The 20,040-nt window shown below is 41.9% G+C and overlaps 1 protein-coding gene across 1 annotated transcript in view; it reads left to right on the top strand.

Moving 5' to 3' along the window:
* Dchs2 (dachsous cadherin-related 2) overlaps nucleotides 1-20,040 on the top strand; it is a gene marked incomplete at its 5' end in the record, with an annotated part of 231,612 nt that overhangs the window by 112,921 nt on the left and 98,651 nt on the right. Inside the window, one exon of the mRNA XM_010628006.3 lies at nucleotides 4,884-5,115. Coding sequence (XP_010626308.1) covers nucleotides 4,884-5,115 — 232 coding nt within the window. The remainder of the gene's footprint in view (nucleotides 1-4,883; nucleotides 5,116-20,040) is intronic.

Genomic DNA, 20,040 nt, shown 5'->3' with positions numbered 1-20,040 from the left:
CATGAACAAGAGGCCCCTCTGCTGTGAGGCTCCAGGAAGGCAGCACATCATGGTGCCAGCAAACTGCTCGCCCGGTAAACCAAGAATCACAAAAGAAGCGGCCGAGGTCCCATGGCCCACTTCAAGGGTGGTCTCTAGTGACCTCGAAACCTCCCACAAGGCCCCTCACCTCATGATCCACACCGCCTCCCAGGGGCCCTTTGGAGGACATTCGGTACCCACAGCAACAACTGCTTCCTCACAGTTCCCTGAGACTTCAAAATACACAACATCCAATCTCAGTTTCTTGACTTTCTTGCTTCAAGGATCATCAGCCGTGATTGCACTCCCTGAAATCTTGATTTCAAGCGTGCCCTCCTCCAGGAAGCATTTCTATCTTTCTGTCCCAGCCTCGCTGGCACACTTCCACTCGGCTTGATAATTCTTCTCCCGTGTTAAGATCACTGATTGATTTCCCATCACTAAGGTCGTTCAATTGCAGACTTCCTTTCCCGGAAGTCTGTTGGCAGAAGCCCAGCTCTGTGGAAACCTGATGCACTGCCTGGGGAGGACGAGTGAGTCTGCTTGTTCCCTCTGTAGCCCTCCAGGTCTGCCCTAAGCTCACATTTCTTGCCTGCTTCCCTGTTGTCATTGTAGAGGTGAATCAGGAGCAGATCCTCTATTGTTCAGGGTTCCTCCATGCCAACCCTCCCCAGGATATCTCTGTTGTACCGATGTTTCTTTCTGCATCATCAGTTTCTCGTATTCTGTACCATACAGGCATAACAATAGTCTCTATCTTAAGAAAAAGAACTCCCTGTAAGTGCATACACCTTCTTAGAAAAGCATATTATTCCTTTTCTGTCCTTCGCAGCAAATCTACTTAAAATACCTGTTTACTCTTTGAGCTTCTTTGATGCATTCTTCCCTCCCTCCCTTCCTAGTAAAGCTATTATGCTGATTAGAATCCTGTCACATCCTGAGATTATTATTTTCATTTTGTCCGAGTGTTCATGGAATTAAAAAATTCTTGGAACACAGTTACCTGGGCTTTGGTGACACCCCGCCTGCTGTTTTTTCTTTGACAAACTGGACTCTCGTTTCTCGTCCCTTTGTTCATGAAATCTGGACTGGGGTACAGGGATGATAGAAAACTCACTAGAATGCAGACCATAGCTCACAGGAGCTGAGAGATGTGAAGGGGGATAGATATTGAATTCTGCTGTTCTGGAGTCCAAGGAAGCAAGGACAAAAAGATAGGAAGCAGATGATTGCCGGAGTAGGAAACACAGCAGGTGAGTCTCCCTTCCTCCCAACTGCCCGGAGACCTTCAAGCCTTGGATAGGGTATGTTTCAAAGCTTGGAGCTCTTCCACAGGGAGCTGGAGCGACTGGGATTCAGGTAGACTGTTTAGGAATTTCTTCGCATAGTTTAAAAACTTACATCAAAGTAACCCATGTTTTATTAGTAGAAAAAAAAAAAGAATAAGGTGCAAATTCCCTGTGATGAGTGTTACCATTATGTGTGCCTACAATGTATCAATAAATGTTTGCTATTAAAAAAATCCTGCTAATGCATGCCTTTATGGGATATATTAATTACTTCTCGCTACATATCAAGTTATTCCTGGGTTTAGCAGCTTAAAATAGTTTCTTTTCCTGCATGGTTCGTAGAGTCAGGGAATCCGGAAGTGGCTCCCCTGGGTGGCTCTGGCTGTGTCTGTCACGAGGCTGCATCAGTAGAAGTTTCCACGGACAGGCAGAGGCTGACACAGGCTTGGGAGGGGAGGGAAGGAGTGTGGGTCAGCTCCCCTGGTGCTGTGTCCTGTGGAATCCTGGTTGCTCCAGCATGCTCCTTCCGGAGAGGGCACTGTGGTACCAAAACAGTGAGCAGAGCGCGCCAGCTGCACAGGCGTGCGGCCTTCCTGTGCTGACATAACTCTAAGCCCTGGAAGATGAAGTCATTAAAGATTATCATGACCAATGCGCCTGGACGACATAATTCTGAGCCAACACTGGACCTGTTACTAGTTCTTGAGAAAGCCCAGGTGCTTTCTGCTGGCTGCCGCCCACCTCTGTCTAGGTTAGCATATAAGCCCGTCCTTTTTCTTTGGAGTGCAGTGACCCACCTGCCTTTCTGCCATTTGAAACACTTCCGCCTGTAAGTCCCCCGTAAATGTCATTCTGTGCAGTCTTGGATCGGTCATCCTCATTTGCTGATCTCAGCACCTCCTCTCTTGGTTGGGTGGCTCTCATCCACTGGGACCAGGTTTTTCCCACACTGGGAAATCCCTCAGCATTCACCCCTGCGAGAAACACACATACCACAGGCTTTGTAAGTTCTGAACCGAAGGAGCCACAGGACTCGGTGAGTTTGGCATTTCCCCCATTTTCATGGAGAAGCCTCTTTCATTTGTCTCGTGTTCAGACATATGTCTTGCTCGCTTCTCAGGTATCCCCTTTCTAAAATCTGGATTTGATCACATCGCCTCACTAGAGGCAGCTGTGGTGTCTCACATGAAGATTTGGGAAGGAAGCATTGGAACTTTGGCAGAGCTGGTGCTGAGCTTTTGCTGTGATTGTGCCACTGTGCCCCAGACCTGGACTAGCTCACCTTGCTCATAGCCTGAGCCCCCTGAAAAACGCAGGGCGTGTCTTGTTCCCCGGGACTGAGTGCACAGCAGGCACTGTCTCTCCTACAGTCCTTCTCATATGAAAGGATGTGTAGCACAACACAGTTTTAAAGCTTTAAAATGTCACCGAGGGCTTTGAGGACAGACAGGTCTTTGCACTATGTGTAGATGGGCTGTTACAAGCTCATTTTCCAGAGCAAGTCAGCCCTCTGCCCCTCTGTGCCTTGGTTTCTTATCTGTGATAGGAGAGCCTACAACTCTTACCGAGGGCAAATACAACTGAACAGATGTATAAAATGACTTAAGCATTCCATAAATGGTTTTCATAAGAGGAAAGCCGCCCCGTGATAAATTCAGCAGGTAAAGAATGAATGTACCAAGGGGCAGACTGAGCTCTCTAAAGCTGCTCCTGCAGGAGGCAGTGTTCTGCGACGGAGACTGTGTTCCTGCTTGTTTGCAGAGCGTCACCTGACTCGGCTTCTTCACGAGACCCGGCTCTTATTCATAAGCATGTCGCAGTGAGGCAGCGTCTATTTCTTGTTGTCTCTTACCTGATTTCTGAGCCCACTTTCAACCAGGTGACTGCTTGAACTTGAGGAGAAATGTAAGGAGGAGGGAAAGGAAAAGCACGAGAGAAAGCCAAGCCGAGAAGGCGGGGGTTTGGGCGGCAGCAGCTCCCTGGAGGACGTGGTGCTGTACGGGATCATCTGTGAGCTCACAGCCCGTGTGCCCCGACCCGGACGCCTGCAGGCCTCTCATCCTGAGGAGGATGCGGGCCACCTGCACTGTCACACATGGGCCCGGTCGGTGTACGAACGGCCATTGCTGTTATTACAATTATAACAAGCCTTCATTTCTCCTATTCTATTAGCAACCAGCACTTCATTCAACTCAGAATGTGGGAAATGACAGTATTTCTAGAGGTGACTTTCTTCATTCATTTTTAGTCTCTGAAAACATAGTCTGTTCATGAAACCTTGCAGTGTGAGAGCCTTTGCCCGACTGTCATTAACGTCACCCCGACAAGGTCCTTCTCGCCCCCGGCCCCTCCTCCTGCGTCTCTGTGTGCACAGCCCCGGCTCTCCCTTGTCTCCTGCCAGCCCGTCTCCCTGCCTTCTTTGGCCTTCTCACTCCGTGACAGTACAAAAGGGAACAAAGAGAAAAGGGAAAAGGGGAGGCGGGGGAGGGAAAGGGAGGAAACCCAGGCCGCTTTGACTGCCCAAGGGTCTTTGTCAAAGCTGGAAGTGTCAAAATGAACCAGATAGAAGTGGAAACGGGTGCCCCAAAACAGGAACATATGTTTTACTTTAGCAAAGGAAAAATTGCAGGAATGATTTTCTTTTATTTTATTGGTTCCTTCTTTTTGTTTTTAGGTGGAGGCAACACAAAATAACTAGTCTGAGGTCTGTTTCTCACTTCTCGGTGCACTCCCTTACATTTATAAGGCCTGAAAAATGTAGAATTCTGAAACAGTCCTCGCCCCCAGGATGGAGGATAAGTTCCGTGCCACTTCAGGGAGGAAGGGTCCGTTCCCTCACTGCTGCTGTCCCTGTTCAGGCTGCTGCCCTCTTGACTCAATGATTCCAGGGTCCTCCTCCCTGAGCCCACTTCTGTCCTCGCTGGCGGGCTCGCAGTGGGTTCTGAGCACTGCATTCAGAGCACCTCAGAAAGTTGCACTCACTGTGCAGTCCAGCCCTTCCCGTGCTCAGAACGCTCTGGTGAGGAGGAGCCTTGGGCTCTGAGAGGCCGGCCAAGGCCTCCGTAATGCGCCCTGGCCGGTGATGCAGGCTCTGCTGTCTTCCTCGCTGCCCCTGAGCAAGCCATGGCGCATTCTCCTAGCTGGGGTCTCCTGTGCTCCTACCTGGGGCCTTCCTCTCCACCCTCTCTGCTGCTGGTGAATCTCTTCTTCCAGATAATTTAGCCTAGCCCCTTCCTGTAGGTCTGTCTACACCAAAATCTGCTCAGGCTTTCCCAGCCAACCCCCCTATTCCTCACTGCAGCCGATTCACTTAAAAATGTCTCTGGCCTCTGCTCTTAAATCTTTCCTCTTTTAGGGGAAATCTCATCCATGTTGAAGATCAGCACGGACATACAGATTCTGAAGTTTAGGAGCTTGGATGTAAAGGAAAATGGAAAATGAATGCTAGGGGTGTGGCTGTGTGGGTGTGGCTCTGTGAATATACAGATGTATTTGTGGTCTCAGAAGCCAGTTCTGGGACCTTTCTCCGTTACTCTCTGCCCCGCCCGTAATCACTGTTCCTCCGTCCTGCAGGGCGGGCTCAGCGCCCAAGCTTTTGTCCGTGTGGACCTGGAGGATGTGAATGATAATCATCCGGTGTTTAACCCGTCAACCTACGTGAGAAGCATCAGCGGCCAGACCCAGCCGGGTGCCGAGATCATCAAGGTTCTGGCCACGGACAGAGACGCCGGGATGTACGGGACCGTGGCTTATGAGCTCAGCCCTGGACACCTGACACCCGCGTTCTCCATCGACTCCGCCACAGGTATGTGAGGAGTGGCTTTCATCCTCCGGCTGTTCAGCTTCTGCTCAGCGGAAGAACAAGTGATTTGTCTTCACTGGTAGGCCTGGCGCACACTCAGTGTCTGAAGGGCGCTGGGCACGTGGAAAGGGCCAGGGCTGGTCCTTAGGTGACACCTGGCTCCAAGCTCCATCTTGGCTCGCCACTGACCTTAAGGCTTTTTGAGACAGGGTCTCACTGTATAGCTGAGACTGACCTGGAACTCACTATGTATCCCAAGCTGGTCTCGAACTCTCAACAATCCCCCTGCCTCAGCCTCCCAAGTGCTGGGATTACAGGCGTGTGCCACCATGCCCGGCAACCTTGAGGTTTTATTGGCCTAAATTTCCGTATATGCAAAGTAGTGCTGATAACGCCTGTGCTGCAAGGCCGCTGTGAGGACTCAAAGCCACAGAGGGAGCCGAAGCCCTTGGCGATGGTGTTTATTGCCTCATTTCCCTTTCCCCTACCACTGAAGGGCGAATTAGCGTCGTGTCAGTGTTGGAATCCACAAGGTGGGTGCAGGGATCCCGAGCAGCTGCTTTTCTTCATGCAGGACCCTGCAGCCTCTCAGACCTCTCTATCTAAATCTCCTTGTTTTACAATGATACCCAGGGCTCCTTTCGTTCTCTAACTGGGGAATTACACATCTGCTGAAGAAGTCCAGTTAAGCATTTAATAGGTTTGCTTTCCCCTTCCCATTGGTTTGTTGCTAACGAGATGTTTTATTACAAGAACATATAAAATTTCAAGTATCCTGCACAGTATTATAATACTTTTGAAATACTGTGGTCCAAAATTAAAGATACACGAGAAGAAGACCGAAACATTATTTTTCTTTTATATCTCTTCATTCAGTCTAAGAAACAGGTAGGATGTGTTTCTGCAGTAACCATGGTGGGCATTGCCGGGGATGACACTGGGAATTTTCTGTACGTTGTCATATTGGATCTTTGTAATAACCCCATGCATAACTTACACAGAAATGTACTTTTCTGAGTTCATCTGCCCTGGCCCTCAACCTCACCGTGCAGGTCACTGCTTCTGTCAGGAAGCTGTGTGTCCCCGGCTGAGATGACTGGCTGGGAGGTTGGTTGTTTACAATGGCAGCCTTTATGAGGCACCCTTTCCTTGCTCAAAATAACCCACTGACGTGGCCCCTTTAACATTTCAAAGATCAGAAGAAAATACTTTTGTAGGAAGTTAGTCTACTTATCTTGGCTTTTTGAAAGTTCATCTGAACCGAGGCCCTTAAGTGCCTGGCAAGCCATCAGGCCCCGTAGGGCACTAGCATTGCCAAAATATATACAGGTCAGCCAGTAATCAGGAGAGAGGATCTGAAAGCCTAGAGCAGATTGTTCCAAAAAGACAGCCACACACTCATCATTCAGTTTCTCCTGGAAGAGCCAGAGGAATGAGCTGTGCCGTACTCTGTTTGGAGACCAGAGCTCCGTCCGGGTCTTGTTGGCTATGGTCAGCCCCATGCTTCCTGGCAGCAGCTGCAAGACAAATCCCATTGTTAACCATGGAGAACATCTTATGTGAGTCATTATCTAGGGAGCACTGTAGTAATTTTTTTTTTTTAGGCAAAGGCCAAATTCGTAATGGAAGTGGCCTTGGGTTACTGTTGTTGGCAGTTTTGATTCCTGTGCATTTAGGTGGAAGACATTTCTCAGGCACGTGGTGGTTGGAATTTGTTTGCACTGAATCACAACTCATGAGAGATTCATGAGGCCTGAGAGTTCTTTACTGTAACCTTTAGAGGAGAACAAAAGAGTGTCATGACCAGCTACGGGAAAAAGCGGCTCAGGGAACAGCAGGCCTCCTAGGTAAGCTGCTGAACTCCAGAAGTTCATCTGCTGGAAATGAGAACACCTTGTACATACTTACGGTTCACCAGCTGACATTTTGATGTATCTGCACATTGTGAAATGGTCAAATCAAGTAATTGACATCCATCCTCTCACACACCTGATACTTTTTGCAGTGAGGACATTTATAATTTGTTATAAATTTATAATTTCCATTTAGAACTTACTTTCCAACAATTCTCAGGGATAGAAGATCGTTATTAATCATAGTCACCACAGTGTGCAATAGATCTTGCGTCCTTATTCATCCTGTGTAGCTGAAGCTGTATACCCCTTGACCATCTTCTCTTATTTCTCCCAAACCTTGTTGGTGGCACTTGTCCACTGTCAGCTTCTATAAAATTGACATTTTTAATTCCACATGCAATGAGAGCATGCAGAATTTGTCTGTGTGCCCGGCTTGTTTCACTTAGCATAATGTCCTCCAGTTTCATCTAGTATTCTGTTGTGTAGATGTGGCCCTGAAAGACACTTTGGCAGATTCCGTATCCTAGCTATCGTGTGTGCTGCTGCCACGAACACAGAAGTGAGCCCTGTCTTTGACATACTGATTTCATTTCCTTTGGGTACATATATGTATCCATCCATCCAGAACTGGGGTTGATATTTTTAACTTTTTAAGGAAACGTCATGCTGTTTACTATAATGACTGTGTCCCATTTTCTATATACGGTTGTCCTCAAAGAACAGAATACAAACATGAGGGAATGTGATTATCTCCTTCTGGGTCTGTTTTTGCTTTGTTTTATTTAGTAACCTACATAAAGCTGAGCTTTCCTAATTCACCATAAGGCCTGTCTCTCCCAAGGCTGCCTATACAAACACAGTCCTAAGAAGCTGCCTTTTTGAATAAATGTTTGTGGAATAAATGACATCTAGATACAAATGGAAGGTATTTTCAATCCTTACTACAGCTCCTAAGAAATTGCACAGGGGTTTCGCTGATAACTTGTAGCAAAACTGAATAAATCACAGCATGCTGGGTGACCCCATGGCTTCCTCCCACTCCTCAAAACTCCCTCGAGCGTACCTGTGCAGACACACTTTTTCCTCCCCTGCACTAAGGATTGAACCCTGGAAACACTGAGTAACTCTGCAGTCCTTTAATGTATATTTATCATGAGACAGGATCTCTCTGAGTTGTCCAGGCCATCCTTGAACTTGTGATCCTCCTGCCTCAGCCTTCCAGTACCTGGATTACAGGTATGCACCACCACACTCGGGCTCCATTTTTTCTTTGTCTCTGGATTTATTCTTTTCTTTGCCAGAATAATGCCTTGACTTTTACAATGGGAATTTCTCAAGTGAGGCTTAGTACCTTTCAATTATTCCTCTCTTTTCATTTTGTTTATTTGTTTATTATTTATGTATTTATTTATTTTAGTGCCGGGATAAAGCTGGGACTCATGCACTTGAGAGGCAGGCAGCAGAGCCACTGAGCCAAATCCCTGGCCCCTATTCCTCTCCTTTTAAGCGTAAATTCTGACGTAGATGACTAGAAGAAAAAGATAGATAGTATAAGAATAATGAGAATCGAGCCTGTTTATACATTATCCTTTTATTTTTAACCAGACACTGAACTCAGGACCTTGTACCTGGCCAGTAAGTGCAACACCACTGAGCTACACTCCTGGGCTCCTGCTTACACATTATCCTTCCTCTTGAATTACTTTAAAATTTTTCATTTGCTCACAGATTTATCCATCCTTTCATTTCAATATTTTCTGTGCCAGACATGCTGTTCTAAAAGCCTACATGACAAATTATAGGCTCATGTCTTCCCAAAGAACAGAGTTTGTTTACTGATCCATCTGTGCCACCACCAGACCGATGCATTATAAATAGAGCTCTTTGACTTACTGTGTTCATCCGGTAAGAAAAATGTTTTTAGAGAAAGCTAGGAGAGGGTGTAGCCTCGTCATGGTTCTTTTCTCTTGTGGGTTTATCTTCCTGTTCTGTTTCTGGTTTTCTAAGTTTGTTGCTGGTCCAAAGAGCATTTTTGTGAGATGTGTTTCAGCACGGGAAGAGAGATACTGAGCAAACCCCATGCTCTTGCCCTGAGTCTGTGGGCTTGCTTTGATGTGGGCAGGAGGCAGACCACACGGCTTGGAGTTTTAAAAGGAAGAAATACAGAGAGACATGTTTATCAATAGCTCCTTTTTCATGTATTTTTAATCCCACTTTATAAATTAATGTAAATATTGTCCTCCATTTTTTGAAGTACTCTAACAGTATAAAAAGAGCAGTCCTATAGTCCTTTAGTTTATTTGTTTAGTATTCTTAAAAATAAGAGGAAATGTGACTTCTGATTGATCCAGATGAAGGTGACAAGCAGATCTGAAGTATTTGGGTTGGCTGTTTACTGTCACTCAAAATGACTCCCGTTTATTAGGGCTGCCCTTGGTTAAATTATTGTGGTTTACCACTTTTTATAGAGGCAGGTTAGTGATATGAAGACAAGTCAATAAAAATTCTAAAAGAATGTAGCTTGTCCACTCTCAGCAGAATAATGAAAGGAAGGAGGACCTTGTGTGTGACAAACACATTTATTATCCTGCGCTTACTGTGTACCAGGCGCCATTTTCGGCACTGAGGATGCATCAGTGCACAACCCAGGCACAAATCCCTGCTTGCGTGGCGTTTACAGTGAGCGCATGACCCGTGTGCCTGCTCTGTGTCTGGTTGTGGCGTTTCCCAAACCCAAGTGTAGCACCACAGAAGAACAAGTAATTGAAAGAGTAACAGATTGTTAAGCAACGGCGGCTGTGCCTTGTATTTAGTTGTAATCTTTTGTTTGCGTGGGTTGTGTGGATTCTAATGTGGACGATTGGTAATATAACACAGACTCTGTTTTTCTTTATTTCAAGGGCAGATTCTTTCCTAATGCTCCAATTTCATACCATGTAATGATTCTCATAATTCCCCATGATTGCCTCTCTCCTACATTTACCATTTACCGTTCTGCCACGTGGGTAAGAAATTAATACCACACCACATTTGTAAGGGATGTGAGGGCGCCTCTGCCAAGTTAATGACTTCCATTTTCAGGACAGACTCTAAAATTAATCATGAACACCTAAGGATTACATGTCACTCGCATAGGAAACAAAAGCATGCTCTGATAGTTTTCTTATGAGCATTTCAGTACAAGACCACAGGCTCATGAATATGGAAAGGACTTTGCGAATCAGTGCCCTTGTGTCATGGGCGGAGAAACTGAGGCTGAAAGGGGTTGTTGCCTTCATAAAGGTGCTGTCTTGGTAACAGCTGAATGAGACCTGAACCCCATCCCACACCTGTTATCTTAAACTTAACATTAACTGATGAGATAAACACAGCACCTGCAAATTAAGAAACGAACATCTTAAGAATCTTAATGACTTACTAAGAGGGTAAATCTGCACTTGAATTCAGATTCTCTCATTATGCCTCTGAGAGTGTGTGTGTGTGTGTATATGTGTGTGTGTGTGTGTATGTGTGTGTGTGTGTTACTGGGGTTTGAACCAAGGGCTTTCACATTGAACTACACCCCCAGCCCTATTTATTTATTTATTTATTTGTTTGTTTGTTTGTTTATTTATTTATATTTTAAGACAAGATCTTGTTAAGTCACTAAGTTGCCCAGGCTAGGCTGGAACTTCAGATCTTCCTGCCTCAACCTCCCAGATTTCATGTCAATTTTTAAACTAAAGACAAAGTTGAAATAAATATACACTATGTTGATTCAACTAAATAAGACAGAAAAGTAGGCTGTTGTTGTGACTCAAGCCTTCTTGAAATACCAAATTGTTAATTTAAAAAGTTACTTTTTAAAAACAGTTTAGTATATCATCCTCCAAAACAGGTATAGTTTTCTTGAATTTTTTTTAGTTATCAATATGAGATAGAATGTTGGCTCTATTCTAGTCCTCTCTGCCTCTACAAACACAGCCATCCAGATTTCTGTGCAAAATAAATAGCGTAAGGTCACCTACTTGGTAAATACGTTCCTATGTTCTCCCAAAGTGAACACGGGAAAGACAAGTATCAATAACTGATAAGAAATTGACACTGATATCATGGAGTGTTTTTTAAATTTACCTGTTTTTGACAAAGCTATGGTGATAGACTCCATATCTAATGAAGATTGAGATTTATGCTGTCATTTTTGTAACTATCCCAATGTTTACAATTTTAGTTCTGAAACATAGATTATTTTCTATGAATTTCCATGTTAAGAGTATCCTATCTTTTTGTTTTTTTCTTTTTCTTTTTGTTTGCCTTTTTTTCTTTTTATTGAGTTTATTGGTACAATCTAGGTATATAATACAATTACATTCATCATTGGAATTTTGTACCTTTACATAATAGGTCTTGATTCTCATTTTTTCCCCTTGTCCCTGCCCTCCCTTCACCCCCTCCTCCCCTCCCCATTTACAAACACTTTATTTCCATTTTTTCAATTTCTCATATTTTTTTCCTCTCCCTTATTACCTTTCCCCCACCCTTCCTACTTTCCCTACACCTTTAGCCCTTTACTTCCTATTTCACATTATTAATTATCTCATTAGGATCCTGTGTACTATTATAGTTTTTCACACCAAAGAAACTATTCGGTGTTTCAGTTAAAGAAATCTCTGTATGAACATTAAAAATAGGGAATCCTAAAATAAAACTAAAAAGGAAAGTAAAAGAGAAAAGGCAATGATGTAAGATTAAAATAATCCTTAATTCTGGAGATAAAAGACTAATAATAGTATGTTATACATCGTTAGCAGCAAGAGCTTTTCCAGGTTCTGCAGTCATCTGAACAAAATTATAGACATTCAGCACATTCCATTAAAAAAAAAAAAACAAAGAAAAGAATAATATCCAGACAACAGCAAAGTTCTGTTGCTATTGCGGTACCTGGCACCATTTTTTCTATTAGACTCTTAATCATCATCTGGAAAGAGACCCTTCTAGAGTAATATCATTAAATGTAGCTCTGATAAAGCACAGTCCCTACTATGTATCATAAAGCAGGTACTAGATATTTTACATTCATAGAGATAGAAAACAATTCTCCATGTCACAGGAGCCCAGAAAAAAACAGGGATAGCAATCTTATTTGCAGACAAAGTAAATTTCAAACCAAAACTGAATCTAGTATTATTGATGTAGGACGGTACTGTATCATACCTCTAAGAGTATCCTGTCTTTACCAGATTTGACTCTGAAACTCATTGTGTTAATTAGTAGAAGTATGGTTTTGCATTTTGAAAGTATATATGATAGATTTTAATTACTATTCTTAATTGCTTTTACTAATCTTCAATTTTAAAAATATTCACCCTAGCACTTTCCTGTGTTTCAGTAAAATATGACAGGATGGGGAGTATAGACCCAATAGTGCATGTTATAATTGGTATGTGTATCCTCTCACTAAAACATCAGACAGTGGCTCTGTGAATTAGTAGTGGGCTGTAAATTGATCAACGTCTGTATTTTTCAAGTTGAAGTTGATCCCTGCACTGGTGGCTAAAGTGTCATGAAAAATGAAAGCTAAATAATCACTGTAATTTAAAATGTTAAAATACAGTTTTATAAATTTTGAACTGACAAATACATATGCAAAGAGAGCTATTCATTTTCTTGAGATTTTATGATTTATCATATAAAATGTGCATAACTGGATTTTATGTACATATATAGTAGAGATACAGGGTTTCTGGTCCTCACAACTTTTAATAGAGAGCTCAGTTTAAGAGTGCTGGATTTGCATATACAACTTCATTTGTCACTTATCATCATAGTCACTTACCTGCACCTTAAAGGAAGAGAAGTCAATTTCAGCTCATGTTTTTAGCCCATGGGTGAGGACTCCATGGTGACGGAGCCATGGTGCAAGCATCTGGCAGGAGAAGGCTGCTCAGGTGGGGCCTTGGCAGAGGAACAGTGAGAGGCAGAGCCGCATGGGCGCCTGCACACCCACCCCCCTGCCACACACCTCTGGCCTCCTGGTTAGGCTGGTACCTGCCTTCATACCGTAGAGGCCTAGGGGGTCATAAGGGCCATTGTTCTGAGCTCTAGCCTCAATTTTGATTTAATTCACACAGTTAAAGGTGAGAGATTAATAACTACCCTAAATTGTTATTTTTCTAAGCTGTGCTAGATGCTGTTGTGTTACTGATTGTATTACTTGAGCTAAGGTTTTCTGATTTATTTAATCAGCTGTCCTTCCTGGTATAATGAAAATGAGATTGCCTCAGAGTCATTAGGGACTCAAAACCTAAGGACAAGCTATAACAGAAAGATCAAAGTAGTAACCCAGGAATTAAACCAAGGACAGTACCAAGAACAAAAATAGAAATGAGGAGCCAGTCAAGCAAGACACAAGCACAAACAAAAGCTGTCTGTTCATCAAAGGCAAATTCTGAAGGAAATGAGGTGGAAAAGTCTGATAATCAACCACCTGGACACCTGAACTGATAGCACAGGAAGTAATAAAACAGATGAATGAGGCTCTAGAAAAATTCAAAACAGAAATAACTTCTGAGATGACTACAGAGATGGTGAGCAGAATGAAAAACATGATTAGAGGCTGTAGAACAGAAACGGATAAAAAATACATGAGCTCAGGACCATGATAGACACCACGAATGCACAACATAGGAAAGAAATGGAATCCATGAAATGGATTCAAACAGATATCCAGGAGATTAAAAACTCTATTGAAAGTATACATAACAGGCTGAGCCAATCTGAAGACAGGATATCGGATATAGAAGACAGGATGGTGGTCAGTGACTGTGAAAAGAGGGATCTCATTAAAAAAGTAAGGGAACATGAGAAATCAACCCACCACCTCCTAGATGATGCAAAGAAGAATAATGTAAGACTGATAGGAGCCCATGAAAAGTGGGAGAAAAAGTACAAGTGACATTTTTAAAAAAAAGGTTCACAGAATTAATGGCAGAGAATTTCCCAAACAGAGCAAAAGAATTTGACACACAGGTAAGTGAGGCTTATAGGACTCCAAATAGCCATGAACACAAAAAATCTATACCTCAACATATAATAATCAAGATCCCAGAAATCCAACAGAAGAACCAAATACTACAAGCACTTAGAGAAAAGAAACTAATCACATGCAGAGGAAAGCCCATCAAAATCACAACAGACTTTTCAATCCAAACCCTCCAGTCAAGGAGAGCTAAGAGTGAAGTATTTCAAGCCCTAAAAGAAAACAAATTCCAACCTAGACAGGTGTATTTTGCAAAACTCTCTTTCAAAATTGTTGGGGAAATAAGATACTTCCATGACAAAGAACACCTGAGACACTTCATGAATACCAAACTAGCATTTCAGACAATTCTAAATAATATCCTAGAAAAAAAAATGAAGATCAAAACTCCACGAGGCCCAATAGAGCAAATCCAGCAGGCAAGGCAAGAAATTAGAGAGGGGGGAAAAATTAAAAAGAGTCAACAACAGGAAAGTAACGTTATGAGGATGTCAGTACATATCAGTTATAACCATCAAGGTTAGTGACCTCGATTCACCAATCAAAAGAAATAGACTGGCAAAATGGATTAAGAAGCAAAATCTAACAATATGCTGTATACAAGAAACACACCTAGTTCAAATAGAAACTCATAGACTGAAAGTAAAAGGATGGAAAATTGTTAACCATGTGACTGAACCTGGAAAAAAGCAGGGGTAGCTATCTTTATTTGCAGGCAAAGTAAATTTCAAACCAAAACTAATTAAGAAAGACAAAGAAGATCACTACATCCTTGTAAAGGGGACAATCCAAGGGGAAGAGATGACAGTCGTAAATATATATTCATCAAATACTAATGGCCCCAACTACACAAAACAAATATTAAGGGACATGAAAAACCAAGTAAGCATTAATACAATTGTAGTGGGGGACCTCAATATCTCACTGTCACAAATAGACAGATCATCTAGACAAAAAACCAACAACGAAATACTAGAACTCAACCGAGCTTTTGAGCAAATGGACTTCATAGACGTCTACACAGTGTTCCACCCCACAAAATCAGAATATACATTATTTTCGGCTGCACATGGGTCATTCTCCAAAACAGACCATATACTCATTCACAGAACATGTTTAAGTAAATGCAAAGGAATTGAAGTTATCCCATGTATATTATCAGACCATAGTGCAATTATACTGGGGATCAATAACCTAGGAAACCACAAGAACTTCACAAACACATGGAAATTGAATAGCACTCTCCTGAACAACCAATGGGTTACAGAGGAAATTAAAGAAGAAATTAGACAATTTTTATAATTTAATGATAAGGCCAGTACAATATACAGGAATCTATGTGACACAATGAAAACAGTTCTATAAGGGAAATTCATAGCAGTGAATGTCCACAGTAGGAAAACAGAGCGAGCTCAGATAAACAACCTAATGATGAATCTTAAACTTCTAGAAAAGGAAGAGCAAGACAAACCCAAAGCTCGTACAAGGGAGGGAATTATAAAGATCAGAGCAAAAATCAATGCAGTAGAGACTAAGAGAACAACTTTAAAAATTAACAAATCAAAGAATTGGTTTTTTGAAAGAATAAATAAAATCGATAAAACCTTTAGCCAACCATACCAAAAAAGGAAAAAAAAAAAGCTCAAATCCATGCAATTAGGAACAAAAAAGATGAAGTCACAACAGATAATAGCAGAAATCCAGAGGATCATCAGTACCTACTTTGAGAACCTGTATTCTAATAAAATGGAAAATACAGAAGAAATGGACAGATTTCCAGATACATATGAATTACCAAAGTTGAATGTAGAAGATATAAAAATTCTAAGCACCCCATTACAATCAGTGAAATTGAAAACATAATTAAAAATTTACCAACAAAGAAAAGCCGAGGTCCTGATGGCTTCACTGCTGAATTCTACAAAACATTTAGAGAAGAACCACTGCCACTATTTTTGAAACTTTTCAGTGAAATTGAAAGGATACTTTATTCATTCATAGAAGCAAATATTACTTTGATTCCAAAACCAGGGAAAGACCCAAAAGAACTACAGGACAATCTCCCTAATGAACATAGATGCAAAAATCCTCCATAACATACTGGCAAACAGAATACAGAGGGTCATGAAGAAGATCATACACCCTGACAAATTGGATTTATCCCATCCTTTATACAAGGATGATAAATCAATAAATGTAATACATTATATTAACAGAGTCAATGACAAAAACCATATGATCATCTCAATAGATGTGGAAAAAGCATTCAACAAAATTCAACACCCATCCATGGTAAAACTAAACCCTGAAGAAAATTGGAATAGATGGTCTTTATCTCAACTTGATAAATGTTATCTATACAAAAACAAATGGCCAATATCTTACTAAATGGTCAAGAACTGAAAACCTTCACACTGAAATCAGGAACAAGACAAGGATGTCCACTGTCACCACTCCTGTTCAATATAGTTTAGGAAGCATTTGCCACAGCAATTAGACGAGAACAAAATAAAAGCAATAAAGAAAGGAAAGGAAGAAGTTAAACTGTCATTATTTGCTGATGATATAATACTCTACATAGAAGACACAAAAAACTCTACCAACTCTACCAAAAGACTTCTAGACTTAATTGAATTGACAGATTCAGAGGAGTAGCTGGACACAAGTTCAACACTCAAAAATCAATAGTAACAGACTCACTGAGAGTGAAATTAGGGAAACAATCCCTTCACAAAAGCATCCCCAAAAGTGAAATATCTAGAAATTAATCTAACAAAGGAAGCAAAAGACCTCTACATTGAGAACTTCAGCACTCTGAAAAAAGAGATCGAAGAAGATATCAGAAAATGGAAAGATATCCTCTGTTCCTGGGTAAGAAGAAACAGTGAAAATTGCCTTACCTCCTAAACTGCTATACAGATTCAATACAATCCCAATTGAAATCCCATCAGTATATTTCACTGAACTAGAGAAAACAATCCAAAACTTCATTTGGAATCAGAAGAGACCTAGAATAGCAAAAGCAATTCTAGGCAACAGAGATATGGCAGGGGGTATCACAATCCCCAACTCAAAACTATACTACAAGCCACTGTGTTAAAAACAGCATGGTAATGACAAACAGACCCATGGATCAGTGGGATATATTAGAAGATGCAGAAACAACTCCAAACATACTCAGCTACATCAGCTTTGAAAAGGAACCAACCATCTTCACTGGAGGAAAGAGAGTCTCTTTAATAAATGGTGTTGGAAAAACTGTTTTTGAACTTGCCAGAGATTTAAAGTAGATCCTTATCTTTCACCATGCACTAGACTAAAATCCAAGTGGATTAAAGATCTAAATATTAAAACAGAAACACTAAACTTGGTTGAAGATATTAGGTAGAATTCTCAAAGACATTGGCATAGGAAAAGATTTTATGAACAGATTCTCAGTAGCACGGGAACTACCACAAAGAATCAACAACTGGGATCTCATCTTTTTAAAAAGCTTCTGCACTGCAAGAGAAACCACCAACAGAGCTAAGAGACAACCTACAATGGGCAAAAGTTTTTACAAGCTGTTCTTCAGACAAGACAAAGGTCTACTATTTAGAATATATAAAGAACTCAAAATAATCAGACCCCCAAAATTTAAAAACCCAATTCAAAAATGGGCATCTGAAATGAACAGGCATTCTCAGATGAAGTAAAAGCAGCAAATAAACATATGAAAAAATGTTCAACATCACTGGTCATTGAAGAGATACAGATGAAAAAATTGAGATTCCATCTCACTCCAGAAAGAATGGCTGCTATCAAGAAATGAACCCATAACATATTTGGCAGGGTTGTGGGGAGAAAGGAACCCTTCTCCATTGTTGGTGGGAGTGCAGACTGGTGCAACCACTATGGAAATCAGTATGGAGATACCTCAAAGAGCTGGGACTGGAGGTTCCATTTGACCCAGCCATCCCTCTGCTGGGTATCTTTCCAAAAGAACTAAAACAATCATACCACAGTGATATATGCTCACCCATGTTTATAACGGCACAGTTCGTAATAGCTAAAACTTGGAAACAGCCCAATTGTCCATCAGCTGGAGACTGGATAAACAAGATGTGGTTTTTTTTATACAATATAATACTACTCAGCCATGAAGAATGAGAAACTAGATGTGACATATGTTAAGTGGATGTATATTGAGGACATACTCTTAATAAGTCACATGTGTAAATACCAAATAGTTTCTCTGGTGTGATTAAAAACTACAAGTGTAAATAAGAATCAAAATGTACAATTGATATTGTGTAATAGGAAAAAAATGTCCAAAGGTATAGGAAAAGTGCGAGGGGTATGGGAAAACTGAGAAGGGAAAAGAAAAAAAAATAAGAGAAAAGGAAAAAAATGGAAACAAATTCTCTGTAAATAGGGAAAGGTGGAGGGGGTGAAGCGAGGCTAGGGAAATGGGGGAAAATAAGAACCGAGATAAATCATGCAGAAGTACAAGATTCCAATGATGAATGTAACTGTATTGTTTACCGACAATGTACCAATAAAGGAAAGCAACAACAACAACAAAAGGTGATCACCTCCTGGCAGGCAGGAAGCAGAGAGAGGGGAGGACCAGAGAGGGGCATGCATCTTCCAGGCCAGGCCCACCCTCCTATGCCAAGCCCCCGGTAGCGCCCCATAATCCAGTCACTGTCCGCAGCCCCGGCCTTAGAGCTCATCTGCCTGTGTGGGGACAGCCAGATACCAACCACAGCAATTATACCTTAACAAGGCCAAAAAAAAGGAGGAAGCGAGACCACTAGAGAAATCTAGGAGATTCTTAGAGAATGGCCAAAGGAAGCTAATGCAGGGGAAGGGAGATGATTAAAATGAAAACTCAAGGTCAAGGTCAGTAGACAAATGCCCAGAAGGCCAAAACCCAATTCACGCTCATCACTTATATTTGCCTTCTTTGTTATCAATTTATGGAAGCATTTCAGAGGATATATTTTTATATTTTACATGGCACTTGCTTTCGCGAAGACAGAGTACTTACAGTTTGAAACAGAAGTCCCTTGTAGCAGCTCTCTCAGTGATGGGCTGTAGCTTGTCAATTAGCTCTCTGTGTTTGTTCTGCTTTATGTGAGCAATGGTTAATTTCACCAGTGTGGCTCAGGGGTCATAACAGAGGCCCCAGAGGAGGCACCTCTGTACTTAGCAGAAATTGGGAGCATTTATGAGGAAGACAGGGCAGGACATCTTTATCACACAGAAGCAAAGTTAATGTAATAGGTAACAATAACAATCCTTTCATTTCTGGACAGAGATGGAGCCCTTTCCCGAGTGTGTGTGTGTGTGTGTGTGTGTGTGTGTGTGTGTGTGAGTGTGCATGCAGAGCACTCTATGTAGGTAAACTAGGATTGCCTAATTATAACCGTACCCTAACAGGGGATCGTGTCCTACTAACTAAGACACGCTCCGAAGCTTTATTATTTGTTTCTGCAATTTACAAGCTGTCATAAAAGCAGTGGGTTTTTGAATAAGATTTCTAGACCCCTCCAGCTTTTGCTCTCTCACTGACAGCCTGCCGTGGAACTGCTTGTTAGTATTTCCTTGCACTGGCGTTGTCTTGGGGAATGTACCCTGCGTGGGGTCCCTCAACAGTCCTGCCTTCCGTTACGCTTTTCCTTCGCCATTGCCCATTTTCCCCCGGATCTCTGTGCCTCCCTTGTGTCACGCTGAACAGAAGACTAAACCATCATAGTTGTCCAGGTCCAAACCAACTTTTCACTCTCTGGAGGGCATTTTTAGCCCTATCTTTCACAGCAAAAAACCTGACCTAGAACCTCAGTGAGAGCATGACCCGGAGTGTTGCTCTTTTGGGCCTCTGGTCTTTGCTTCTTCTTTTTCTGCATTCTCCCTGAGGTCTGAATTCTTAGGTAATTTCTTAAACCTCACATGTTTAGTGGACACTAAAATTAGTCCCTTTTTAAAGGACACACTGATCTGTTACTTTTCACAAAGCTCATATTTTTACTGGACACTGATTTTCTATTTTTGGTGAAAAGTTAAAAGTAA

The sequence above is a fragment of the Fukomys damarensis genome, unplaced genomic scaffold (assembly GCF_012274545.1).
Source record: "Fukomys damarensis isolate Sample0158 unplaced genomic scaffold, DMR_v1.0_HiC HiC_scaffold_38, whole genome shotgun sequence".
Classification (NCBI taxonomy): Eukaryota; Metazoa; Chordata; class Mammalia; order Rodentia; family Bathyergidae; genus Fukomys; species Fukomys damarensis.
The sequence above is the reverse complement of the archived record's forward strand: the minus strand, read 5'-3'. Positions and strand labels throughout refer to the sequence as shown.